The following is a 27,722-nucleotide window of genomic DNA, read 5'->3' as shown; positions in this document are numbered from 1 at the left end:
GGTCGAAAATGGCCACACAAGTCCTCGGGTATAGGTTTGCAACTCCGGTGATGCAACCTGTTCCGCCGACGGATAATGCGGGCACAAGCCAATCACTCTGTCCAGCTAATGCGGAGAACTGTGATGGCTTGACGGATGCTGCAATTCGGGTCACTTTGGCGATGCTTCCRCAGGTCAACTACGGTATGCTGTCAGTACTCTTGGTGACCATTGGCATCTTCAACTACACTCACTTTGACTCCGACGATATTCTTATGTCTTGCCAAACGATCTAGCATAGGACTATCCAGGTTCAAACCAGCAGCAACACCAGGAAAGTTGTACAGCAACAGAGGCAATGGACTGTTCTCGGCCACTTCTTCAAAGAATCCGCAGATGGCATCCTTGGACATGGCAAAGTGGAAGAAAGCCGGCACAAGCACCAGGACATAATCCGCGTTGGCCTCCTTCGCGGCCACGCAATCATCGATGACATCTCTCGTGCTTCCACTGGGGTTCGTTCCAACAGTGATTGGTAGATCCGATCTTCCGTGCTCGTGGGCTACTTCTCTGGCCAGGACTGTCAGGCGAGTCTTCTCCGTGCGAGTCAGAGTGACTGCCTCCCCATTGGTACCAGCGAGAACGATTCCATGAATTCCTGATTTGACCAGGAAAGCAAGGTGTCGCCGTTGGGTGTGCCAATCGATCTCCTGGCGCGGAGAAGAGTCGAAGAAAGTCAGTGAAGGGACATGGATACCAGGCGGATACGCCGAGACGTTGCCATTGGAGCCGCCGTATTCATTTGAAGGCATCTTGTTTTTCGCGGCTGATGCTGTCGGAGTCAGATGCGAAAGAGCGAGGTTGAGCTGCAAACTACATTTATCCTACAATGGATGTGCTCATCGCCTTCGGCAATTGCTTGCCCGATATTCAATGTCGACCTTCGACAAGTGGAGCCATGATGTGGATGTTATGTCGGCGTCTGACGGTTCGGCAGTACAATAGGCGAATGCATCTTCCCCACAATATCACATCCCCTGTCTGCGGTTCATTATCATTGGGGGAGCGGAGGTGGAGCACTTCCCCAAGACCCCCCACAGCTCCTCTTACGCCAATCAAGCATCGAAAGAGTACGACATGTGGAGTTAGATTTACCCATCAGGTTCAGGTTGCAATTTCTCGCCTCAGTTTCCTGATTACTCTGCCGAACAAGCCTGTCACTGGAGTCGTATCGGATGCCTACTACAGTACTACACATTCTGTGCGCAGGATTGTGTGCAACAGCATCATGGGTTTCCAAAGAGCAAAGGAAGATCGACCAACACCGCGAGAAGTATACAATGTCAAAGTGTATGCGGCTGCCATCATAATTTCGCTCGGGGTCCTAGCCTACGGTTACGATTCATCCTTCATTGGCACGACGATAACGCAACCTGCTTTCAAAAGGGATTTCGGCCTCGATGACATGACAAAGTCTGAGCAAAATGCCGTCAGCAGTAATCTTACCAGCATCTGTATGTTCAGTTCTGTTCTACAGTGCGCAATGGTTCTGACATTGCCTTTACAGATTCCGCTGGTGGTTTCTTTGGAGCATTCTTCATGTTCTTCTCGCTCGAACTCCTTGGTCGTTGGTGGACATTGGTCATTGCCAATATGATCTTCACGGTTGGAGCTATTCTATGCACTGTCCCAACGCATCAGATCGGCTTAGTCTACGCTGGACGACTTCTGACTGGTCTTGGAGTTGGCGGGATTGCGGCTGTATGTCCGATCTACGTTGCTGAGTTCGCTCCGCCTGCTATTCGAGGTCGATTGACGGGCTTCTTTGAGTCCTCTTATCAAATTGGAGCGGTATGTCGACTCCCTTTGTTTTGCTGATGATACTAACAATATTACCTAGTTGATTGGCTTCTGGATTAACTATGGAATTGTCAAAACCATCGACACCTCGTCCTCAACCGCATGGCGAATCCCAATGGGAGTCCAGCTGGTTCCTGCAGGCATGCTCGCAATAGGGATTCCATTCCTTCGAGAGTCTCCTGTCTGGCTCCTAAAACAAGGACGTGACAACGACGCCGCTCGCGCATATAGCTACTATCGCAACTTACCAGCCGACCACGAGTACATTGCTCAAGATATTCAGTTCGTCAAGCGAGAAATCGAAAGCGAGAGAAAGAAGTCCGTCAACGGGCGGCTATCATTTCTCAACTTCCTCAAAGATGCCGCTAGCGAGGCCTCCATGAAGGGCATGCGCAACAGGTTCGGGCTTGTTTTCCTCATGTTCATGTGGCAGGCCTGGAGCGGAGCGGCAGCGATCAATTACTACAGTCCCACTATCTTCACTTCGATAGGCTTGACCGACACGACGTTATGGACTGGCGTCTACGGCCTGATCAAAGCAGGAGGCTCAATCATCTTCTTCACATTCTTCATCGACACCTTTGGGCGGAAGATGCCTTGGATCGTCTCGTGTCTCGCTTGTGCTGCTTGTCAGTATTACTTGGCAGGTTACATCGCGGTGGGAGCTCCTGAGGCCGGCGCCGGAATGAGCCCCAGCACCGTCGCTGGAGGCAAAGCCGCGACGGCTGCGATCATGATCTTTGGAGCGACGTGGTCTTTTGGAGCAAATGGTTTACCTTGGATCATTTCGAGTGAGATTTTCCCGTCCTCTCTACGAAGCATCAGTGGTCCGTGGGCCGGAATGAGTGTTTGGTTGTGGACGTTTGTCGTCACGAAGGCTTTGCCTTCAATGTATACGAGCATGGGATATGGTGTGTATATCTTCTTTGCTAGTATGCTTGTTCTGGCATCGGTTTACGCATGGTTCTTCATTCATGAGACGAAAGGGTTGCGTCCGGATCAGATGGATGGCTTGTTTGGTTTTGAGAGATCGAGTGCGAGTTCGGCAGACGATGTTGGAAAGGTTGACAGTTGGGATCCTGATGTTGATGTTGATGCGAAGGTCAGCACGACACGGATCGAAAGAGTCTAGAAGTGGATTGAGTGGAAGTGGGAAGCACTTTTCTTCCCTCGCTCTCGACACAGTCCTAACCTTGGGAAAGTTCGGAGGTCCTTCAATTCGCAAAGACCCCTCTCAAGTAGAAGGTGGTCGAAAGATCAATCGCAATCGTCTTCCTCTGCTTTCGGAATGCCGCTCTCCCATGTACCTACCGCCACCAAATCTAGCCATTCCGAGACTCTCCGACAACTCCCACAACAACAGGCTGCGGGGTGACAAGGCCCCCTCTACACTGTTCGCCAACCAAAAACGCCAGCCGCTGCATCACGTAAACTCCCCCTCGTTGTACCTAGGCAGACCGGCATCTTTCAATTCCGCAGAACCAGGTCGCGTGATGCAATGTAAGAAAATCAAGCACTCATCATCATCTGCATGCAAACAAGCATCGAGCTCTGCAATTCTTGTCTTACATCAGCTCCATTGAGACCGGTTACGTTACTGTGGATCTTTCTCGAAACTTGACCAACGATCCCGCCGAACAAACTAAGACTTGAATTCCGCCCAGGCAGAGATCACATATCTTACCAGACCACATTGTCGGCATTTCCCCATTGAAACAATTTTGTCGGAGTCTGCGAGATATATAGGGAAACGCAGAGCTATCATGACACATTTCTTCCTCATGGAGCCGCAACAATCCTCAATATATCACACTCTGGGCCGACCGACCCGTCGCACATCCAGCACATCCCAAGTCGACCCGAAACGATCAAATAGCATGCCTAGCTTGGAAGGCAGTTCTAGCCCGACTGATACTGTCGCCTCCGACACAGGTTCGCGCCACAACAGTACAACTCTTCGCACTTTCTCTCATGTACCCGGCACTGCAGCAGTGGAGCGAGCACGTCCAGCACCCTCAGATGCAGATATCATATTAGTACCTGTCAAATTGGAGAACAAATTTCGCAAATCTTCCATTGATGGAGCAGAAGATCTTCCAGGCCGGTAAGAAATGCTAGTCCTCAATCCGTTGTCGTCAATGCTGATGTCGTAGCCCTGCACCTCGATCATTCTTTCGCCGGCTATCTACTCGAGTAGCGCCTGGCTATGATAATGCGGCGGCAAGGGAAGAGAAGTATCAAATCATCAAGATGCCACGAGAAGATTATAAAAGATTCTTCCAACGTGATCAAAATGGGAATTATGCCGGCGAGGAGGAGGAGAGGACCTGGTGAGTTTTGGTTTGTCTTGTTTGTTCGGCGTACTAACAACCATTGGATAGGGATGAAGAAGAACTGAATAGAGAATTTGGCGCATACCAGGATGCACCGCTGGGTTCTAGAGTATGACGATCAACTTACGTTGTGGCCAAAGGTTGTATATTGTGTAATAATGCAAAGCTCTGCTATGGATGTCAGCTGGCCAATATGAATGTCTTTGTCTATGCGTACACGAGTCATCAGTAGATATCCATCGCTTCTTCCTCCTCACCATTGAGTCATAGCATGACTCCMTCGAACTGATCGTTAAGTGGCAATTGAATGCTGCAGTTCTGAATTCCTTGCTTAGCACATTACGACGCACTTCAGCAGTCTGGTCGAGTCACCGCATCGCAAGCGACGACTGCAAAGGAGCACTGTGGGCAGCCATGTGCCAATGCTCTGCAACGCMATATCATCGAGGCGAGGCCCGACTCTGTGGCCCTTGTCCCTGCCGTGCAACCAAGGCATGTGTCAAATACTTTGGTCCAGGTCCGGGATCGATCTCCCCCTGCGTACGTGCTTTAGAAGTGGTGTATCTATGCAACTCGCATGGGGCTGCGAGCATCACTCTGTTAGCCGAAAACTTTGTCTCACATCTTCCGGACTCAGCGCCTTGCTTCGGGCACGATGTGAAGCGTAGTACTCCTACCCATGCGGCAGCTCATTCTACACTCATCAGTTGCAGTAGCATTGGGCGTCAGGGCTCGTGCTCAGAATAGGCCATGCTTAGGCGTGTGACCGCCGTATAGGAAGATTGCGGTGCATGCGCCAGTATGAGGATTGTGATGGCATGGGCAATTTGTTTGCTGGGCCGTTTCCTGGAAACGGGCCAGATGCTCCAGATCACATGGACATGGAGATGCCTGCAGAAGAGGCGGCAGACGGCGAGCAAGGGACGGAGTTGGCTGCTGAGTGGACGTCATCTTCGGCTTAGCTTGGCTTAGGGCTCGTACGGTATTGGATTGAATCTAATTGACGCACGGATTAAGGTAGCGTTGTTAGTGCGTACGAAGGAGCCGTGGTTTAGAGCGTGTTAGTTCGAACTGTCGATATCGTTAATTAGAGCTCGTGTTCGGTATTTAATTAATAACTAGTAATTAAGAGGGTAGCCGATAGCCGTACGCTTATTACTTTATTATCTATCCTTCGTTATTATTACTTCGGTAGCTTCTTTATAAGTAGCTCCTTTATCGTTAACTATAGAGTCGTAATTAATAGAGTTCTTATAGTCCGTTTATCCTCTTAATACGTCGTAATAATAGCCTTCTTCGTAATAGTAATATCTACCGTAAACCCCCCTTCGATAGGCTACCCCTCTAGCCTATAGTCGCTACCGCCTTCGGCTTAATAATACGTTATAGAGCCTTCGGCTTCGTAACTATAGCGGTTTATATAGAACGTTACTAAGATAGAGAAGCTGCTCGAAGAGGCGAATAATTAGGTAGAGGCTAGTATACGAGTAAATAGCGGAATTAAGGACTAGGCTCTAACTACTATCGTAGCTATAGTAAGAGTAGTTACTACGCCTTCGAGAGAGGCGTTCTTTACGAAGGACTCGTATAAGAATAAGCTATAGTCGTTTAAGTTAAACTAAAAGGTATAGACTAAATTAACGAGTGTCTTTAGCGCTAGTATCGATCCGGAGACTAGAGTAGTTATACTACTACTAGAGGTAAAGGAAGCGTATCTTCGTATATATAAGGGCGTAGCGAAGTTCTTTCGAAAGCCGCTTTAATTTGCTATAGAGTATAACTAGCTGTTTAGTAGTACGGCTATAWCTAGCGTTTACGCTCGTGCTACTAGCCTTACTATCTTAAACCTTATTAATTCGAATAGTAAGGACGAGAGCTTAGGCGTAGATATCGATATTAATAAAGCGATAGCTCGGCGGCACGTTATTAATACGATAGATCGCGCTAAGAAGAATACGAAGAGGTAGAAGAAGGAGGATATTATAAGTAATAACATAGCTAGTTTAATTAGTATTTAACGAGAGCCGCTCTCTATTCGAATACCGGATACTCCTCTAATATAAGGGTAGAAAAATATAGCAATATATCGACTACCTTCGATTACTCGATTAGAGATAAGACTAATTCTTATAGGTCGATAATGCGCGGTACGCGAGGAAGTAGGAGTCGCTTCGTATACGCTAAGCCGGCTATTACGGAAGCTTTCCTATTCCTCCTTTAACGTAGCTCTACGCTACGGTTAACCTTAGTCTATAACTACTTATAAGGTAGGCCTTACCTAGCCCTTATAATTACCTCCTCTCCCTATACGAACTAGCCTTAGTTTAGAGATCTATAGAGTACGCGTCGTAAGCGCCCCGCGGACGATGCGCGCTCGGCTTCTATACTACTTAATTCTCCTATACTTTTTTCCCGAGGAAAAGCGATAAAGATTAAAGGGTCCGCCTAACGAATTAATAAGTTTAAAACCCGTCCCTTAGCGTATTATATACGATCCGCTAGGGACTCGTAATACTAATAGCCGCTATATCTTTCTAAAGGCCTTAGGTCGGCCTTTATATAAATGCCCTATTAATTAGCCGGCTAAGGCTATATTAAACGTAATAATAATTAATATATATTTGTTCTAGTAGGCTAAAAGCCGTACTAAGAATAGCGAGGGTTTAATTCCCTTAATTGCTATAGCCGTAGTAAGGGTATAGATAATCGTCTTAATAGCTTATCGTAAGCGTATCGCCTCGTCGACTAATACGGATAGTATCTGTTAATCTCTAAGGTAAGCAGTTTATTATATTATTTACGTAGTAACTAAGCCGTAGCTAATAGTTTCGTAGTTCTTCGAACCTCTTTAAATAATAATAACTACTATATTAAGAATACGACTATACCTCCTAAGCGAGGAAAGCGCGCCGCGCCTACGAGTCCTCCGCTAGTTACCCTAGCGTCGAAACGCCGCGCTACTAGTAAGCCTAACTCTTACCTTACTTATATTAAGGCTATAGGAAAGGGTACCTCCGGTACTATTAACTATAATAAAGTGTTTAGTATAGCTCCTATAAAGTATGCTAAGTGCTTATAAGTTACTCGCCTCTACCTCGCTATCTGCTCGATCGCTAATATATCTAGTACCTCCTACTACGGATGCGATAAAGTAGAGCCTACGATATATACGCTTACTACTATCGTATAGCGTAAGTCTAACGCGATATTAGATTCGGATAATAAGGACTTTAAGGACGCGAAGCGTTACTTAAAGGCGACTACTACGGTATTCTCGAAGAAGTATACGGCTTTTAAGCGTACTAAGAAGAAGCGTCTTAAGGCTTTAGGCATGTCTTCTAGTAGTAGCGGTAGCGTTAGCTACGCTATAGTTAAGAGTAGCGCGCGCCTCGCTAATAATGTAGCTACAATTACTTAGGGTATTCGAGTTATAAGTCTTCCTTTCTCCTTTACGGTTCGATTATAAGTACGGCTAATCGTAGATTATAGTAGCTATAGATATAGAACTAGAGTTTAGATGCTTTCGATACTACCCTTAGTAGAGATAAGTTAGAGAAGTCTTCTTCGGAGAGCGAGGAGGAACCTAGCGAGTCGCCTACGCCTCGTAGTAAAGTTAATCCCGAATTCGAGTTTTAGGGACCTACGTCTAATAACGGCGAGAACGGTCGTTAATAGCCTCCGCCTCTCTTACGCCTCGTATACGACTCTCTTAGAGAAATCTTCCGAAGTTTAAAGATTAACTTAAGTTATCTATAGTTAAATAGAAAGTGCTTTAATCTTGTAACTCTCTTTTTACTTCCTTTCTCGTAATATAATATAGTAGTTTATTACTTTTTTACTTACGCTTTAGAAGGGAAATCTCTTATTAATTTCTACTCTATATAGCGGCGTAACGACCTCGCTTACGAGGCGCCTTCGCTTCGAACCTATCGAGAGCTTCGTAGTCTGCTATATATTTATAAGGTTCCTATTAATTATACTCTAAAGGCTATCTAAGCTACTTTACTAAGTATAGTAGTTTCCCTTTTACGACTTTCCTCTTAAGAATCTCCTTAACTTCCTATTGCCTATTATTGTTAGCCGCGAGTAGTATATACTGCTTAAGCGCATTACTTCTCCGACCTATATATAGTTCTAGTAATGTTACGTAGAAAACGTTATATATTCTCGACGAGGAGGGGAGGGTAAGGCGATACGCCTACTTCCCGACTACGTTAATTACGCGGTATAGGCCTAAGTACTTTAGCCCTATCTTCTTCTTTAGAACATCTAKCTTAAGGTTCTTTATACTTAGTATAACTAGATTACTAACGTTAAAGCTTACTAGCTTATAGTTCTTATTATAGTACTTTGCTTACTATTCTAACGTATAGCGCTAGCGCTTCGAAAGTTCCTTATATATATTCTCTAGGCGCTTCGCTACGTCTATTACTACTAGTATTCTCCCCTTCTAGAGCTCGCTCCGAGCGATATTATCGTCTACTAGCCGTATACGCTCCGCTAATAAAGGGTTAAATCCGTAGAGGATCTTAAAAGGACTTATCTTAAGTCCTATATAAACGCTATTATTATATATAAACTCGGCTATTAATAACATCTCTACTTAGCGGTCCTACTACGTGCCGTAGTAGTATCGTAGGTACTACTCGAGCGTTTAATTTGCTTTTTCTATCTAACTATCTATCTAAGGGTAAAAGGCGGTACTTAGCTTACGCCTTACCTACGTCTCGAAGTAGAAGTTAGACTAGAACTAGCTAGTAAACATAGAACCTCTATCGCTTATAATACTACTAGATAGGCTATAATACCGTACTACGTAGTTTACGAAGATATTAGTAAGCTCTACTATATTATATTACCTAGTAGTAGGCACGAAGATAACTATCTTACTATATCTATCGACGATTACTAGTATAGCGGTATATACGCTACCGACTCGCTCGCTCGGAGGTAAGTCTATAATAAAATCTATCGAGATCTCCTACTACGGCCGATTAGGTATAGGTAGAGTATTTATCTCGCTATACGGGCGATAATACCGCGCCTTACTTACGAGGTATATATTATATCCTTTAATATATTCCGCGACCTCGTCTACTATCTTTAGCTAATAGTACTTTTGCTAAATTAGCTCTAAAGTCTTTATTTTGCTAAAGTAGTTAGCGAGTACGTCGTCGTAGTATATACGTATTACCTACGACCTTAGAGCGAAGTCCTTAGGGATATATAGCGCCTTACTATAAAAGAGATTACTATCTTTATATATATAGCCGTTATATTTACCCTACACTCTAGTAGCGTCTCGTATACTCTTCGTACTTACGTCTATATTAACTAGTACTTTAGTATATCCGAGAATAATCTCCGGAACGTTACCGAAGGGTAAGTCCGTCGTAGCTAGAGCCGCGGCGACTCGAATAGGGGAAGAGAGGTCGTAAGTATACGCTCCTCGCCTTTATATCGCGGGGTATTCGCGTACGACGCCCTATATACGGATTCGATTATACGTAGTAATAATCCTTCCTACTATAGTATAAGGGCCGTATAAGAGCCCTTATAATAACAGGATTAATAGAGGTAGCTAGATTAACTAACCTTAGAGAAGGGAGTATAATATAACCTAACTACTTAGCGTAGGCTTAGCGTATATATAACTCCTATATATAGCGTATATTTAACCTATAAGAATTAGTCTTATCTCTAATCGAGTAATTACGGGTGTCTAATACATTGCTACATCTTTACCCTTATAATTCTAATTCTTCTTCCTCTCTAAGGGTAGCGATCTATTAGATCCTAACGGAATAGCCCCTAGGCGCGCCGCCCGCGAAGCGACTACTCCCGAGTAGCGCTACGAAGAAGAACGCGTCGAAGAACTCCCTAACTACGGAGATATCGAAGAAGTCGCTACCGTAGAGCCTATATAGCCTACTCTAGACGAAGATACGATAGATTACGGAGAAAACGAACGCGATAAGGAAGAGACGGCTAATAAGATAATCTAGCGCCTCGAAGGTAAGAAGCAGGCTCTATAGTAGCAAGAGACGATTCGCTAACTTTAATTAGAAGTCTAATAAATAAAGCGTAATCGTAACCGCGCCGACRTAGGCGTAGCTACTACTATACCCCGTTACGGAGTCGTACCTACGCACCTCTTATATAAGGAAGATCCGGATACTATAAGTACCTCGAGTTTAAGCGTAGCGTATACGCGTAGCGGAGTAGGCGTAAGACCTAAGATAAAGGATCCTAAACTATTCTTAAGGGATTCTATTAAAGAGGCACGCGAATTCCTACGCTAACTTAAGATAATCTTCGCTAATACTACTACTAGCCTAGAGAGTAACTATAATAAGGTCCTCTATAGCGTTATATAGCTAGGAGGAGACGCCGCGGAGTCGTAGTATAACGAGCACGATATCGAGGCGCTTACGCCGAGCTATACGTAGGAGGATTTCTAATCGTTCGTACGTAATACCGTCGGGGACCCTACGAACCGCGCGCTTAGCGTTACGCTTAAGTACGAAAGGGTTCGAYAGAGCTAGGATTAAACGRTAAAGTAATTCGCCCTTAAACTAGAAGTGCTAGAGAGTTAACTAGACTATACGTAAGCKTAGCTYRTACGTTAGTTCCTTACTAAGCTAAGACTAGCTCTCCGTTAGGAGATTATTAAGTTACACTCTATACCTATAATAAGRGTAGAGATAGTAGCGCTAGTAAGGCGTATTAAAGCAGCCGATAAGGGTACGAGCGTATAGCTTACGGGTACTAAGCGCGGCAATTATAAGTCTTAGGACTATAACCGTAGTAGTAGTAGACTACGTAAGAATATCTATAATCGTAATAAGGAACGTAAACCTAAGTCTAACCGTAGTAGCGAGCAGCCTTTACGTAAGCGTAAAGAAGGCGCCTATTTAGACCTAAAGTACTCTAACTATAGCCGCACCGGCTATACTAATAAGACATATTAGGCTAAAGGCGGCGGCGTAGAAGGCTAAGGGCCGAGTAATACGCGGAGTAAGGTTACCGTAGTCGTTACGGAAAAAGTAAAGGACTCCGAGAAAAAGCTTAAACTCTAAGTCTAAAGCTATTAAGCAAGGTCGACATGTACCTAGCGCGCTACTAGCGCGGCGTAGTCGAAACGAAGGTAGGACTAATATAGGTCGACTACCTACTAGACGATRTAGCCGATATTAAYRTTATATCGAGAGAGTTCGTRCTTCGAGCCGGCTTAYTAGCGAGAGTAGATACGCTATTACTATCTAYATCCTCCTTTACCGGAGAACTAGGTTACTACTACGGAGCGTACGTTATACGTCTACGTATCGTAGACTTAGAAGGAGTCGAACGAATAATAGAAGCAACCTTCTATATATACGAAACTCTAAAGCCCGAACTAATATTAGACCGCCCCTAGCGACGTATATAACGTATAATCGTCGATAGCGCTACGGATGCGTAGCGCTTTAGTAAACTAAACTCTAGTCGAATTAAGGTTATTAATCTATAGGAGTTTTACCGTAAGATATAGGGTAAGCACGTAAGGGTTCTCGTAGTAAGCGTATTACGTACTAGCGAAATCCTTAGTAGGTCCGAACTTCCGGAGGAGTTTAAGGCATATTACGATATGTTCTTTCCTACGGATAAGGCGAGGCGTAAGCTCCCCGACGACGTAGAGCACGCTATCGATTTAGAGCTAGGTAAGAAGCCGCCCTTTAAACCTCTCTATTATTAGTCTCCGAAAGAGCTAGCGCAGCTATAGGAGTATATTACTAAAGCGACTAAGAACGATTAGATCGAGCTTAGCAAAAGCGAGGCGGGTACGCCTATCCTGTTCGTTCCGAAAAAGGATAGCTTACTACGCTTATATATAGACTATCGCGGCTTAAACGAAATCACGATTAAGAACCGCTATCCACTTCCCTTAATTAGCGAGACGCTTAATCGACTTAAGGGCAACGCATTCTTTACTAGCTTAGACCTCTCGGCTGCGTATTATCGTATTAAGATTAAGGCTAGCGATCGCTAGAAGACTACGTTTCGTACGCGTTACGGACACTTCTAATATAAGGTTATGCCTTTTAGACTATATAACGTACTAGCGACTTTTTAAGGATATATTAACCGAGCCTTATCGGGGCTAGTCGATGTAATCTACGTCGTTTACTTAGATAACATTCTTATCTATAGYAAAGACCGAGCGYAAYACTAGCGTAACGTATACGCCGTACTCGATAGGCTAAGGAAGTTCTAACTTTACTAYAACTTTAAGAAGTGTAGTTTCTTCTAAGATTTAGTCGATTTTCTCGGCTTCGTAGTTACTACGTAAGGCGTTACGATAGACCTACGTAGGGTAGACGTAGTCGCCGAGTAGCCTCGGCTAGAAACCCTTAAGGATGTACAAGCACTCCTTAGATTTACTAACTTCTATAGGTAGTTTATTTAGTAGTACTTACGCATTATAAGGCCCTTAACCGACYTATCGAAGGGAGCTATTAAAGGCAGGAAGCTAGGGAAGATCCCTTAGGGCGCTAGCGAAGAGAATGCGCTAAGCTAGCTTAAGGAAGCCTTTTAGTTAGCCCTACTRCTAAGGTACTATAACCCTACGCTTCGCCTACGAGTCGAAACCGACGTATCGGACTTCGCGCTTACGGGCATCCTCTTATAGTAGTTTAAGGACAAATAGTAGCATYCTATTRCTTTCTAGTTAYRGAAGATAATTCCGGCCGAATATAATTACGAGACCTACGATAAAGAGCTACTTATAGTAGTAAGTACGTTTAAGTAGTAGCGCCCGTACCTCGATAGCGCTACGCATRCGATTTAAGTAATCGTCGACTATACTAACCTTAAAGCTTTTATAACGATAAAATAGTTAGTCGGTCGATAGRCACGATAGGCGGTTTAATTAGCGCCCTTCGACTTTACTATCGAATATCGCGTAGGGATAAAGAACCCTACGGATAGTCYRAGTAGGCGTAGCGACTACGAAACGAGTACGACGGAGTCGTCTTAGTATATAAGTATGCTATTACCTATACTATAAAGCAAACTTTAGAACTAGTAATCTAATAAAGCTCTTCGAAGCGAGCTAGAGCCCTCTATTAGRARAGTAAGAGCTATATACTACGCGATTAAGTGCGAGGGATTACTACCTRCTAGAGTATACGGCGAGCTTTCGCTACCTAGGCGTATTATAGCCGTCCTAGCAGCTATAGACTTAGCTCTTAGAAATATTCTAGACCTAATACTCGGTTACGCTAAAGCACTAGTAAACGTAGACGCGGATGCTTCGAGTATACGCGACGCGGCTAGGGAGAAGGGCGAGTACGAAGGCTACATTATTAAGGATAGAATATTGTTCTACGGCGATACCTTATATATTCCGAAAGACTACGCTTTACGTGCGTAACTAATGCGTATATACTACGATAACGCTCTCGCCGGACACTTTAGGAAGGCGAAGACGCTCGAGTTATTTTAGCGGAAGTACTACTAGCTACGTATAGCTACTAATGTCGTAGAGTACATTAAGGGGTACTATATGTGCCTCGTAAGTAAGGCGCGGTACTACCGCCCCTACGGAGTAATAGTTCTATTACCTATACCGGATCGAGTATAGCAAGAAATTAGTATAGACTTTATTACGGACCTACCTCCTAGTAAGCGCGGAGATAGCGTCTATACTACGGTACTCGTAATCGTCGACCGCTATAGCAAGATAGCTTTGTTTATCCCTACTACTAAGTAATATAATATAGTAGAGCTAGCGGATATCTTTATATCTTACGTAGTTTGTAAATACGGCGTACTAGYAGGCATTATTAGTAATAGAGGCTCGGTTTTTACTAGCTAATACTAGTCTAACTTCTGCTACGAAGCGTATATAAAGCGTAAGCTAAGTACAGCCTTCTACCCTTAGACGGATAGACAGACTAAGAAAGCTAATTAGATGCTTAAGTAATACCTACGCTGCTACTACGGCACGTAGTAAGACAGCTAGGCGTAATAGCTACCTATAGCTAAATTTGCGTGTAATAATAGCGTATACGCGGGCCTTAGAATAAGCCCTTTCTAAATCCTCTACGAATAGAACCTAGAGCTAGCGACGCGCCCTCTAGGCGACGGCGCTAATGCCTAAGATATCGCTCGGGACGAGCTCTTAGAAGGGAGAATACCGGCCGCTATCGACTTAGCGAAGCGTATACGTAGCGTACATAAGGAGCTTACTAAGCGATAGCGTAAAGCTAAAGAGCAACAGTTAAAGTACTATAATAAGAACTATAAGCCTATAAGCTTTAATGTTAGTAATCTAGTGCTTCTCTCTACGAAGAACCTTAAGCTAGAGGGCAAGAAGAAGATAGGACCTAAATAGCTAGGCCTATACCGCGTAATTAACGTAATCGGGACTTAGGCGTATCGCTTATAGTTACCTACCTTAGTAAGGATCTATAACGTCTTCTACGTTACTCTATTAGAGCTATATTCTAGCCGGAAGAGTAAAGCGTAAGAGGAGCGTATACTACTTATAGTCGACGAGGATAGGTAGTAGGAGGTTAAAGAGATTCTTAATAAGAAGGTGTAGAAGGGCGAAACGGTTTATTTAGTAAAGTAGTGTAGATAGCTATTAGAATATAACTAGTAGGAACCTAGTATATATRTTAAAGACTACGAAGCTCTCGATARGTTCGAGGCGTAGGCTCYGCGTATACGTAGAGGCCGCGTAGTAAAAGAGGCTCGGAAGTAGAGCGGAGTAAAATAGAAGAAGAATAATAAGAATTAAGTAGTTTTATTACGGTCAGACCTAAAGGGGATTACTTTATAGACTATACTATAAGATAGGCGTATGCGCTACGCAAGCCTAGAGAACGCGCTAAGCACTCTACTCGAACTTATTCTCCTCCGCCTCGGACTCCTCCTTAAATAGCTCGTTTCTAGTAAGGGTAGTATCGAAGGCATTAGTAGACTACCCTATTATCTCTAACTACTATATAGACGGTTAGCATTATAGACGCATACGAGGAGTAGGCGAGATACTTACGATACGACCGACTTAAGTAATAGCTATAAGATTGTTCGTTAAGCGAGTAAGATTAGGCGCCTCGACTACGCTACTCTTACGCCGTACACCCGAGGTAGGCTCATTAATACGGATCTAAGCATCTAACTTAACACTAAAGGTGTTTACTACCGCCTTATAATTAGCTTCCTCCTAACTGCCCTTCTACTTAGTAGCATCTACTAGATTAAGCTCTTAGGCCGTAGTAATAACGCTGTCGTAGCGTAGGCGCATCGCTACCGGTACGGGTTTATACTTATAATAATTGTTCCTTTAAGGGAAGTTAGCGCTATATAAGAGGGGAGTAGGCGTCTCGAATAAGCGTTACTTACTTATAGTAGTCGCACTTACGCTTAAACGCGCTAAAGACAGCGTTATAGTAATAGCTAATACGAAGGTATACTAACCGCGTGTAGCGGCGATAGGCCGTAGGCACCTCGACGGCGCGGCGCTTACTCGCCGACGCTTAAGCGGGAGTCGCCGGCGGGTCGGGTACGCGACGCTTACGGGGAGTACGTAGCAGCATAATAAAGAGTAGATGTATAGAAGAGAAATCTATAAGATAGGAAGAATATTAATAAGGGGTAGTTACTAGAGTAGGTTACTTAGCAAACAACCTACTTAGAGATCTATAGATACAAGCCCCTTACGGATAGCAGCGGTAACGCATACGCCGCGTAGTAGGGGACTTGTTAACCCTCTTATCGAGCAGCGGTCGTTAAGGGAATTAAACCCTCGCCCTTCTAGGTACGGCATTTAGCCTACTAGAAGGAGGATGAAGTTCCGAAAGCGGCTACTTCCTATATAGCTAGTTTAACTAGCCGGCTTTTATATAAATAGCCCGAAGGTTGCTTAGAAAATAGGCACTTTACTATATAGAGTCTACGGACCCCGAGCGCGACGTATACGACGCGCGCGCGCCTCTATTTCCTAAGCCCCCGAACTAAGGCTAGTTCGTATAAGGGGAAGGAGGTAATTATAAGGGCCGTATAAGAGCCCTTATAATAACAGGATTAATAGAGGTAGCTAGATTAACTAACCTTAGAGAAGGGAGTATAATGTAACCTAACTGCTTAGCGTAGGCTTAGCGTATACATAACTCCTACGCATAGCGCACATTTAACCTACAAGAATTAGTCTCATCTCTAATCGAGTAATTACGGGTATCTAATACATTGCTACATCTTTACCCTTATATATAGGCTCGCCCTACTAGTTAAGCGTATTTTCTTACTAGTTACGGAGCTTATTCTATAGCGTTAGTAGTAGCATGTTTATATGCTTAGTTGCCTCCGTAGTCTACGACTCGTAGTCGCTACGCCTACTAGGACTATTCGTAGGGTTTTTACTCCCTACGCGATATTCGATTATAAAGTCGTAGGGTGCTAATTATACTACCTATCGAGCTTATCGACTAAGGAGCTGCTTTATTATTATAAAAGTACGTAGGTTCGTATAGTCGACGATTACTTAAATCGTATACGTAGCGCCGTCGAGGTACGGACGCTACTATTTAAATACTATAATAACTACTAGTAGTTCCTTATCGTACACTTCGTAGTTATACTCGGCCGGAATTAATTTCCTTAACTAAAAGGTAATAGGGTGCTACTATCTATCTTCGAATAGCTAGGATATAATTGCCGTAAGCGCGAAATCGGACGTATCGGTCTCGATTCGTAAGCGAAGCGTAGGGTTAAAGTGTCTTAATAGCGGTGCTATCTAGAACGTAGCTTTAAGTAGCTAAAACGCTTACTCCTCGTTAGCGCCTTATAGGACTTTCCCTAGCTTCTTACCTTTATAGGCTCCCTTTAAAAGGTCGGTTAGAGGTTTTATAATCTTTAAATACTATCTAATAAACCGCCTATAGAAGTTTATAAACCCTAGAAAAGACTAGACATCCTTTAGGGTTAACGGCCTCGGCTACTTCGCGATTACGTCTACCTTACGAGTATCTATCGTAATACCGTAGGTTATAACGACGAATCCGAGGAAGTCGATTAACGTTTAGAAGAACTTATACTTCTTTAGTTAATAGTATAGTTAAAACTTCCTAAGTCTCTCTAATATAGCGGAAACGTCTCGCTCGTGCTGCTCGCGCGATACGCTATAGATAAGTATATTATCTAAGTATACTACGTAGATTATATCTACTAACCCTACTAGGGTACGGTTAATATACGCCTAAAAGGTCGCTAGTATATTATATAGGCCGAACGGCATAACCTTATACTAGAAGTAGCCGTATCGCGTACGAAACGCCGTCTTCTAGCGGTCGCTTAGTTTAACCTTAATTCGGTAGTAGGTAGATGTAAGGTCTAAACTTATAAAGAATAAGTTTCCCTTAAGCCTATTAAGCGTCTCGCTAATAAGGGGTAGTAGATAGTAGTTCTTAACGGTAATTTCGCTTAAGCCGTAATAGTCTACGTATAGGCGAAGCGAACCGTCCTTTTTAGGGACGAAGAGGATAGGCGCGCCCGCCTCGCTTTCGCTTCCCTCGATCTAATTATTCTCTCGTGCTTCGACTAGATAGTTATATAGCTCGTAAAGCTCTCTACCCGATTAATAGTATAGAGGCCGGAAGGGTAGCTTTTTACCTTCTTCTAAAATAATAGAATACTCTACGTCGTCGGGGAGCGTACGCTTCGCCTTATCCGAGGGGAAGAACATATTACGAAACCTCTCGAATTCTTTCGGAATGTTTACTACCTTAATCTCGCCGTAGCGGTTAAGCGTAACTATAAAGACACGTGTCTTTTTACCTTATATTTCGTAATAGAATTCCTAAGGGTTAAGGATCTTAACGCGGCTCGCTAAGGCTTTACTAAAGCGCTACGTATCTAAGGCGCTATTAACTATTATACGTTATATACGTCTCTAGGGCCTACCTAAGATTAACTCTAGCTTAGAAGTTTCGTAAGCGTAGAAGGTTAACTCTATTATACGCTTAACTCTATCTAAGTCTATAATACGTAAGCGAATAATATACGCTCCGTAGTAGTATCCTAGTTCTCCTATAAAGGAGGAGGTAGATAGAAGGGGTGCGTTACTCCTAGCTAGTAATTTGTAGCGGAGTACGAATTCCCTTAATACGACATTAATATCTGCCGTATTATCTAATAAGTAGTCGACTTACTATAGACTACTACTCGTCTCGACTACGCCTCGCTAATATAGCGCGCGGCATATCTCGAGTCTACCCTTATATCTCGGACTTAGAGATCGGGTTTCTTCTCTAAGACCTTTACTTTTTTCGACTCGCTAGCGGCTACTTTACTAATCGAAGACTTTTTATCTTAGTAGGTACTACTACCTAGCTATCTATAATCTAGCCGGACGTATCTAGGCTTATCGTAATTATAGTAAACGACATCCTTTAAGGGTACGCCTCGCTTAGGATACGACGGCTCCTTACGTATATATAGCTCGGACCTTAAGTCCTTACCTCTACTCTTACGACGCTATTACTTGTCGCTACCTTTCTCGCGGTTATTAGGACCGTAGGCGCCTCGCTTAGTACTAGTAAGCTAGCTAGTAGCGCCCTTATCGGTAGCTTTAAGTCGTCGAGCTAGCGAYACTATTTCTACTCTYRTAGAGGGAACCTTATAGTTCTTTATAATRTCCTAGCGYAGCGTAGGCTTTAACTTAGCGAGGAACTAGCGAACTAATTATTCCTACGTATAGTTAAGTTAACTTTCGAGCACTTCGAGCTCTAGCGTAAAGGCCTTTACTAATTAGTACTCCGTCTRTCGAACTCGCTTATACTCTAGCGTAACGCTAAGCTAGCGATTCGTAGGGTCTCCGACGCTATTAATAAYAAACGTCTTAAAGTCTTCCTATATATACGTAGTCGTAAGCGACTCGAGGGAGTGTTTATTATACTACGACTCCGCCGCGTCGCCTACTAGCTATATTATACTATAGAGGACGCGCTAACGGTCCTAACTATAGTCGTAGCTAGAGTTCACGAATACTAGCTAAAGCGCACGGATAAATTTACGTACCTCCTTAATAGAGTTACTTACGAAGGGCTTCGGGTCTTTAACCTTTAGTCGGCCGCCTCTACTATTATACGTATACGGTAAGCTACTATCTAGAATACTTAGAGCGATCTCGCTAACTACTAGAGATACGCGGGATGTATTACGCATTAGTAGCGATAGCCTCGCTTCTTCCGCGTCTACGCGATCTCGCGTACGCCTTATAGAGTAAACTTCTAGTTAGAGGTCGCGGAGATATTACTATTTACGAAGCGTAAGCTTCTCGGCTTCGAGTCTCTATATAATATTAGCTATAGACTCTTCTTCTAGCTCTAGGCCTACTCCGTCGCCTTTATCTACTAGCGCTTAGCCTAGTAGGATGTCTTCGTCGGCGTCTTATTCGGCCTAATTCGGCGCGATAGTTAGCGGCTCGGGCGTACTCTCCTTACGTACGGTACGACGGGGAGGCATCGTAGGGTCGATAGATCGCTACCCTCGATAAGGTAGAAGAATTAGAATTATAAGGGTATAAAAATGTAGTAATATATCGACTACCTTCGATTACTCGATTAGAGATAAGACTAATTCTTATAGGTCGATAATGCGCGGTACGCGAGGAAGTAGGAGTCGCTTCGTATACGCTAAGCCGGCTATTACGGAAGCTTTCCTATTCCTCCTTTAACGTAGCTCTACGCTACGGTTAACCTTAGTCTATAACTACTTATAAGGTAGGCCTTACCTAGCCCTTATATYTAACTACCCTTACGTAGTCCGTATTCTCTATAGAGAGTACGAAGTCGCTTAGCCTAGACGATAAGAAGCGTATTATTTAGCGGATAAAGGATAAGGAAGGGCTCCTTAGTATCTTCGTTAGTATAGAGCGTAAGTAGTAAGAGGCTATAATAGAGAGCGAAGTAATAAAGATATAGAGGTAGTTATTACCGGATTAGCCCTTAGATACGGATAGTCCCGTAAATAGGGCTAAGGAGTAAAGTATCGTCTTTATAGTCTTTTTAGAGTAGTATATAGGGCTGTTTTAGTAGTAAAGAATATGCTTAGTAGACTATTCGGATAACGTACTTCTAAGTCGACCGTATACGAAATAAAGGTAGTTTTAACATTATCTTATTACTACTAGTTAATCCTTATCTATATAAACATTCTTATTTACGTAGAGCTAGTAGGCCTACTATATCTCTATTACGATAGCGTTACGCCGTACCRCTATCGAATCCTTTAGCCTAGCATCCTCCGCCTACTATTACTCTTCGTTATTAAAGGTAACGTAGTTAGTATCGTCTCGTACGAGGCTAACTTTATCTAAATAGATAGTAGTACTACTATCTATTAATAGGTTATATAGAACTACGTATACGTATACGATATCTACTTATACGTCTATCTTAAACTATAGAGCCTTCTCGAGGATACGGAACCTTTACTTTATAATACCGAACGACCTTTCGATTACGTTCCTTAGTAACGAGTATTATAAGTTAAAGAGCTCCTTAGGGTTATTCGGCTTTAACTTTATAGCGTATTACTCTCTTAGATAGTAGCGTATACTACGGTATAGAACTAGAGTTATATAGTTATTCGAGTAGCTAGCATCTCCGAGATAATAATACTCCTTAAGCGTAGTAAAGCCGTAGCTAGAGCGAGCATTAGTAAGGATATAGCCGTCGTAAGTAGATCCTTTCTAACCGGCTAGTACGTACGTAAAGCGTATATTAAAGTCTACTACTACTAATACGTTCTACGATAGTACGCCCTTCCGGTTTCGAAATAGAGCTTATTTACTAGCTATATATATATCGATATAAGAGCTATTAAGTACGCCTATATATCGATTAAACTATAGCTAGAAGCGCCCTCTCTTAAGCCTTCGAACGGCTAAGCGGTCGTCTACCTTCGCTAGCTTTATAACCTACGGATATATAGCTACTACCGCTACTAATACCTCGTAAAAGATACGTCTAATCGTCGAAGGGGAATAGCCGAAGTCCTCCGAGAGGTCGCGGTAATAGTAGTTCTAAGCGATAGCCTTTAGAAAGATAACTACCTTCTACTTACGGCTTATTATAGTACGATAGATACGCGCCGCTATATAAGGCTTAATTAATTCGAAGAGTACCTCGAACTACCTTAATTTAAAGCGCGTACTACGTATTAACCGTATATCGCTTAATAGCAGGCTCTAAGTAAATACTTCGCCTTTATTACTATTAAGGTAGATAGTACGGATGCTTCCGGAGGTTAGCGCGGCTTATTACTTAAGGAGTAGTAATATATAGAGGATAATAACAATATTACGGCGTCGCTAGTACGCCGCTACGAGCTAGAGCTCGTCTTTACTAAGGTAGCCTTTAACGAGCTCTATACCGAAGGAAGGAAGTAAGGTAATAATAACGTTTAAGTAGCGCCGTAATCGAGTTATTARTACTACTTAGAGGCTACATTAAGAACTCGATTAACGCCTTACCGAATAAAGCGACAATCGGGCTTTAACGGCGCTATATCCTCTAGCTTACTATCTAGCGTAATTGAACGGTAACTCGCTTGTCAATTAACGATAACAACACCGTACACGAGCCTCAATCCAAGCCACAACTCAATCGAGGACCGTGCGTCAATTGGATTGAATCCAATACCGTACGAGCCCTTAGAATAACTTAGCTGGCGGACGATGAAAAGCCGTTGGGCCGTGGTGTGAAGAAGCGAGGCGGATAGCGGATTTGTAGTAAGAGTTTGCTGTTTCATCTCTCGCTCGAACAGTTGCTCCTACGCGCTCACGACTGTTGGAAGACGGGTGCAGCTTGTCCTGTGCCCACTCACAGCAGCGGGCACGATCGGGATCATAGGTCGTAAAAGGCCGATCGTCTGGATCTTCGAAGCAAGGCGCATTTCTGGCGCTTTGGCCCGTCACACTAGAGCATAGGAGGAGAGCCATAGCGTCTGGACTGGACGCGCCGCCGAGATCTGGATGAGAGATTGGTGATGGAGAGCGCGTCGCGTTCTGCCCGTCGACTACCTTACCTTATTACTTTCTCCCTCTCCAGGGCAGTTTGCCCCCCTCGATCATCATTGACATACATGTGTGAGATGAACATTGGAACGTGCCGTTGTCGTCGCGTTTGGGAAAGTCGAGATCTCCAATCCTGCCCGCAAGCCGCCGAGCCCGTTGGGTCCAAGAGTTGCGCGTAAAACCAGGTATGTTCCTCTATCCCCGCTAGTCTGTGCACGACCGCGTTTTGCCTTTCAGCCCTTCCACTACCCACCTTCTCTTCCCTGCTTCGTCCCAGATCTTCAGCATCGTCTTTTCCCAGACCAGGAAGACATTGCGGCAGTTCTGATGACTCCGAGACAGAGTAGTTGTTCTGCTTCATCTCGACACCCCAAGACCGCACTGTCGGCGCCAAATTGACACCACCTGCCGCCGTTGGCCGTTGCTTCAACCCCCACCGAGAAGGGACAGTCCAGCAATCCCATCGAACAGGGCGAACCACGGCACGCTCGTCGCCGTCTGGAAACACGTTTACGACGTGTCATTCACCCCAAACTACTACATACATATCATCTCGTGCCCTCCCGACCGCCGCTTCAGATGGCAGGCACGCGTCGACCCCCCGCGCTCGAAGTGTACGAGGATCCCGACACTTACAACACGAGCTCCACCACACATGATGTTGAGGCAGCCCTGCTTCATGCTCTCGGACCACTAAGCGACGCGTCAAATAAACAGAACTTCCAACTAAATCCATCCACATCCACCAAACCAGGTTCCTCGCCGTCCAAGAGGGCCAGCTCTCCCGCCCGGCCCACGAGCTCGCACAATCTGGCCGACTTTCGCATATCACCACCGCGGCAACGAAACTTCACAGACTCGCCGCGAAAGAACGACGACTTTTACGATATGTATCCTCCTCAGGCTGTGGGGCAGCCTCTCTATCAGCCTTATCCGTCTGCATCTGTTTCTACCTACGACAAGGAGAACATGTTCGGCCAAGGTGCATCCTTCGGCGAGCTCACGTACCCAGGATCGGAGTATGGGTACAAGGCGCCGATGAAGCGCAGCCTCACCGACTATCTCGCTCCAAAGCCCGTTGCCAAGAAGCAGAAACTTCACAGTGACGACCAGCCGGTTGATTTGCCAAACCCAGAGGACATGCCCGCCGTCACTGATGATGGCTCAAAACCCGCGCATAGCTATGCTGAGCTTATYGGCATGGCCATTTTGCGCGCACCAAATCGTCGTCTGACACTTGCCCAAATCTACAAGTGGATCTCCGACAACTTTGCCTTCTACAAGGGCTCTGAAGCTGGATGGCAGAACAGCATCCGCCACAACCTCAGTCTTAACAAGAATTTTGTCAAGCAGGAGCGTCCCAAGGACGACCCCGGCAAAGGCAACTACTGGGCTATCAAGGCTGGCGAGGAACGCCCATTTTTGCTTGGAAAGAAGCAACCCGTACGTAAAATGGCCAGCAGCCCAGATGGCGCTCAGTACATGCAGTACCCACACATGTCCTCGGACCATGGATCCTTGCGCCCTCCAAGTGCACCGGCTGTGAGCAATTTCACAATGGGTTCAAACTCTATCAAGAGGGCAGAGCCCAAGGACATTGACTCCGCCAAGTTCCCCGACGACACTGAACTTTCCTCGGATGGCACCATCCCGGCGTCAGACCCTGCTCTTCAGGAGGACGAAAAGGATGTCGACGACTCTCTTGCCATGCCACCACCGCCGATTTTCATGCGTTCATCGCCGCCACCTCAGGATCTCGGGTCCTCTCCACCCACAATGCAACCACAACCACACAGCAATGGTACACCGCCTCCAGCACTACGTCTACCGTCTTCCAGCCGATCCGGGGGTCGTCGACGCAAAATCGCTGGCCTTGCTGACAGTGGTTACTGGTCGTCGATCGAGTCTTCCGCAGCTCGGGGAGCAGCTCAACAGCTCGCCTCCGAATCTGATCTTCGAGGCCACCGCATCAAGAAAGGCAGAGCTGAGGCTGAGATTGCTCGCATTCGTAGCTCATCCTTTGACAGTCCCAGCAAGGATCAGACTCGATTCCATGGACTGCCCACGAACTTTGGGTCATCGCCGGTGCGCAAAGATGACAATCCACTGACGCCGGCTGTCGTCTTCAAGCGTCCCGCGAGACCACCGCCATCTGTCTCGCCAAACACCAACCTGCGAGATCATCGCAACCGAGTACGAGCATTGCTAGGCTCGCCGTCGAAGAGTTTCAGCCCCATGCCAGAACAAGGCAACTGGAGCCCAGCTTTCAATCTTGGCGACGAAAGCATTGTCGGTCTCACACCCTTTGTCTCACCTTATAAGCAGGGCAAGACACCATGGAGGCCACTCGCCGAGGGATCCAGCGCTTACAACTTCAGCAACAATGCTTTCGATGTCTTCATCGACGCGCCTGAGCAGGACATTGCTGCCCGTGGCTCTCCTGAGAAGCGAGTGAACAGGCGTCCATCTCTCGCGCGTGCTGCGACCAGCACTGGAATCCTTGCCGACATCACAGGCGCTTCCAAGAGCAATAATATAATGCTACCACCATCAGGTGGCAGCCCCTTCTCCCTCTCGCCTTTTATGGCGAAATCAAACTCAACAAAGCCAACCGACAAACCAGACTCCTCCCTCAAGGAGTCACACTTCCACTCGACTTCAACTTCGGGCGCAGATATGAGCTGGTTGGACGTCGGTCTCGGTGCAGAAAACATGCGCCAAGGCCATTCAGTCGGCAAGACCGACACTTCGGACCTCTTTGGTGTTGATCTCCACAGCGATGGCAGTGAAGAGGCCATTGACATCTTCCAAGACTTTGGCAAGATTGGACAGGCACAGGCAATGCCACCACCAGATCGATCGACTGGCAGCCCAGTTCGCAGGACCAATATGGGTCCACCCGCACGCCCACCAATGGGTCGTAGCAGTAGCAGTCGGTGGTGATGCACATTGCATCCCGGATTACTTGCATGGAAACGAATGACGACTTTACGACTGTGCTACCAGGCGCGTTGGAACAGGCTTGCAGAAACTAGACACGACTGCTGGACACGACATTGTTGTGAATACACAGAAGAACCACCAGGAAATGGATGATGTTTCATGTCCTTAATCGGCTACGCGTCCATGCTCATGCTTATGCTTATATGATTTGACGGCTTTTGATTTGGGGACGGAGTTTTGAATCGTTTCCCACGGGATTCTTCTACGGTGTTATATGCGTGGTTGCGAGACATCTCTTATTGCTTTTTGGGTTGGTAATGACGGTCAGATCGTCGAGTTTGCCGCGTTATTGCTGCTTACTGCTGCACTACCTTGCTCGAATGAAAGTTCGTCTTGAGCCATTTGGCTCAACCTCATTGCTGTCTCATCTCACATTCCCGCCAAAAATCAACAGCAATTATTCCACATTCCGTCATGTTCATCTAGACCTCCAACCGACTCTTCCTAATAAGGACAATGCATTTCATGACGACGGACCGTGGACGCCACCGCCGCATCTCATCGACGATCGTCAGTGAAGGTTCCGGCTTCCGAAACGTTGGATGCGAAATAAGTAGGCAAACGGCACGTGGAGCCGACGGTATAGTCAGTAGAGCCGTTGAATTATTCCCCATGCGTGGAACACAGAACGAATGCGGGAAATTTCGCCATGTTGTCGCTCCCTTGGCGCTGGCTTATAAGCCCAGATTTTACCATTGCTGGTTTATCTCAGATCATCGATCGTTTCGGGTCCGAGCTGTAGGGGTGAGGTTTTGAGGTCGATTTTGAGAGGTTTGTGATGGTTAGGGGGTTGGTTGTGAAGGTCGATGGGATCGCGTTTTGGTTGTAGGGTTCGTTGCGGGTGAATTACCTACATGTATCTGCGTAGTTGATACCGTAGCGTATTGTCTAATTCTCGTCATAGATGCTCACGCAATGGCTGTTTTGAGGAAACGTTGCCATAGCTTTGCGGTTCGTTGAGTGGACGAAGTTGGCAAAAGCAATCAGGAACGCCGTACAGACCAAGGTTGTCACCGACACCGAACACTGACAAGTAAAAGCAATGTAAAAAGCCATATACAACTGTGTAACGTCTTCATACTGACGGCCGACTGGAGAATTGTCAGTGTCGCGCTACCCCAACCCTAACCCTACGACACCACACCATCTTGCACATTGCAGAAGATGCACCCACATGGCCATCTGTAGCTTAACCGGATGGTATAAGACAGGAGTCGGAGGATCCTCCGACTCGGCATGTGTACTCTAGTATTCTGCAGCGTTCATTCGCCGGGTCTTGCGGCTTAGGGACCGACATGCCTGGTAAGGATACGCCACTCATGAGAAAGCAGCTGTCACACGACCGTATTCGAGTGATGTCAAGTTGCATGATGCATGTAATGATAGCCTGCTATGTTACTTAGAGGAGATGCGCCAGCACTTATCACTTCATCTCTGGGTTGCAGGTAAGACATTGTGTTTCACATGCGCATGATTGGAGGCCAGACGGGGCGAAAGCATTGCAGAGCACAGCTCGTATTAAATTTGACATTAAGTAGAATAATGGTAGATCACGGACTTTCATTCTGGCCTCCTCCTGGGCGCTCTTCCTACCAGTACCACAGCCACCGAAGGCTGGCCGCATGGTTACTAGCATCGCCAACGAACTCAACAAGCTCTCTCGAACTCAAGTAAACCCCTCTGTTTTCCAAAGTCGCTCCTATTCTCGGCGAGAGATGCTTGGCCAAAGTATCACAGAACTCCGCCGTTCCGTTGGCTTTCCAATACTCTTTCCGATCCTTTGAATCCGATGTTCCTTTTATCGTAAAGATGTGGTTCTGACCAATATGTGATCTGGTGGTGGGGTTGAAAATGGGAGCCTGGAAAATGTATTGCTCCCCAAGCATGATCGATGGCATATCAATGGTGGATGTTGCAGGCCTGCTGCTGACTGATGTGTCCGTTTGTCCTGTACCGTTCGCAGGTACGTACGATGCGACGTCGTTCGATGACACTCGAGCGTTGTGGTTCAACTCGATATTGATATCGACATAGTTCTCCMAACGCATGGTGATGTTTCGAAGTAGCCTGACGTTCGACTCGCCAATGCTATCCAGCCAGTGGATCAAGTTTGCACACGGTAYTGCTTTGCGGACGGCGAAGTGGACTTTGACTTTGCTGAAATATAAAGGGCCGGCYTCATCGCGAAGGTGTCGACATGTTCGCAGGATAGGAGAAAGTGCAGGCTGAGGTTGCTGCTTTGATGGAGATGTTCCGGTGGGTGAATCGATGTAGAGGCACTCATCGTCGAAAAGATGAGAGTAAATGTTCAGCCGAACCTCCGTTGGAAGGCTGAGTAGAGATAGAGAGCTCATGTTGATGGTTTGGTATTAAATATGGGTAGTCGAGAATGTGAGATACTGATCCAAGGAATGAGATGTGAGATAATCGATCAACGATTCTGTCAAGTCCAAGCAAAGGTGTAAAAGAGTGTTTCGATCGAA

The 27,722-nt window shown here is 45.4% G+C and overlaps 5 protein-coding genes; 3 read left to right on the top strand and 2 right to left on the bottom strand.

Moving 5' to 3' along the window:
- Positions 1–191: 191 nt before the first annotated feature.
- Positions 192–791, bottom strand: RCC_07317 (related to dihydrodipicolinate synthase; the record flags this gene model as incomplete). The annotated part of the gene is made up of 1 exon (XM_023772575.1): positions 192–791. One exon carries the CDS (start codon positions 789–791, stop codon positions 192–194), a length of 600 nt encoding a protein of 199 aa, XP_023628343.1.
- A 476-nt stretch (positions 792–1,267) lies between these two features.
- RCC_07316 (related to quinate transport protein) lies at positions 1,268–2,971 on the top strand (the record flags this gene model as incomplete). XM_023772574.1 has 3 exons in its annotated part: positions 1,268–1,493; positions 1,547–1,830; positions 1,880–2,971. 3 exons carry the CDS (start codon positions 1,268–1,270, stop codon positions 2,969–2,971), a joined length of 1,602 nt encoding a protein of 533 aa, XP_023628342.1.
- Positions 2,972–3,602: 631 nt separating this feature from the next.
- On the top strand, positions 3,603–4,287 carry RCC_07315 (uncharacterized protein; the record flags this gene model as incomplete). XM_023772573.1 has 3 exons in its annotated part: positions 3,603–3,943; positions 3,993–4,169; positions 4,221–4,287. The coding sequence occupies 3 exons, from the start codon at positions 3,603–3,605 to the stop codon at positions 4,285–4,287; spliced, it is 585 nt and encodes a 194-aa protein (XP_023628341.1).
- An 18,528-nt stretch (positions 4,288–22,815) lies between these two features.
- Positions 22,816–25,179, top strand: RCC_07314 (uncharacterized protein; the record flags this gene model as incomplete). The annotated part of the gene is made up of 1 exon (XM_023772572.1): positions 22,816–25,179. The coding sequence occupies one exon, from the start codon at positions 22,816–22,818 to the stop codon at positions 25,177–25,179; it is 2,364 nt and encodes a 787-aa protein (XP_023628340.1).
- Positions 25,180–26,828: 1,649 nt separating this feature from the next.
- Positions 26,829–27,593, bottom strand: RCC_07313 (uncharacterized protein; the record flags this gene model as incomplete). Its single annotated transcript, XM_023772571.1, has 1 exon — positions 26,829–27,593. The coding sequence occupies one exon, from the start codon at positions 27,591–27,593 to the stop codon at positions 26,829–26,831; it is 765 nt and encodes a 254-aa protein (XP_023628339.1).
- Positions 27,594–27,722: the final 129 nt, after the last annotated feature.

The sequence above is a fragment of the Ramularia collo-cygni genome (genome assembly GCF_900074925.1).
Source record: "Ramularia collo-cygni strain URUG2 genome assembly, contig: RCC_scaffold11, whole genome shotgun sequence".
NCBI lineage: Eukaryota > Fungi > Ascomycota > Dothideomycetes > Mycosphaerellales > Mycosphaerellaceae > Ramularia > Ramularia collo-cygni.
This window is presented reverse-complemented; position numbering and strand designations above follow the sequence as displayed.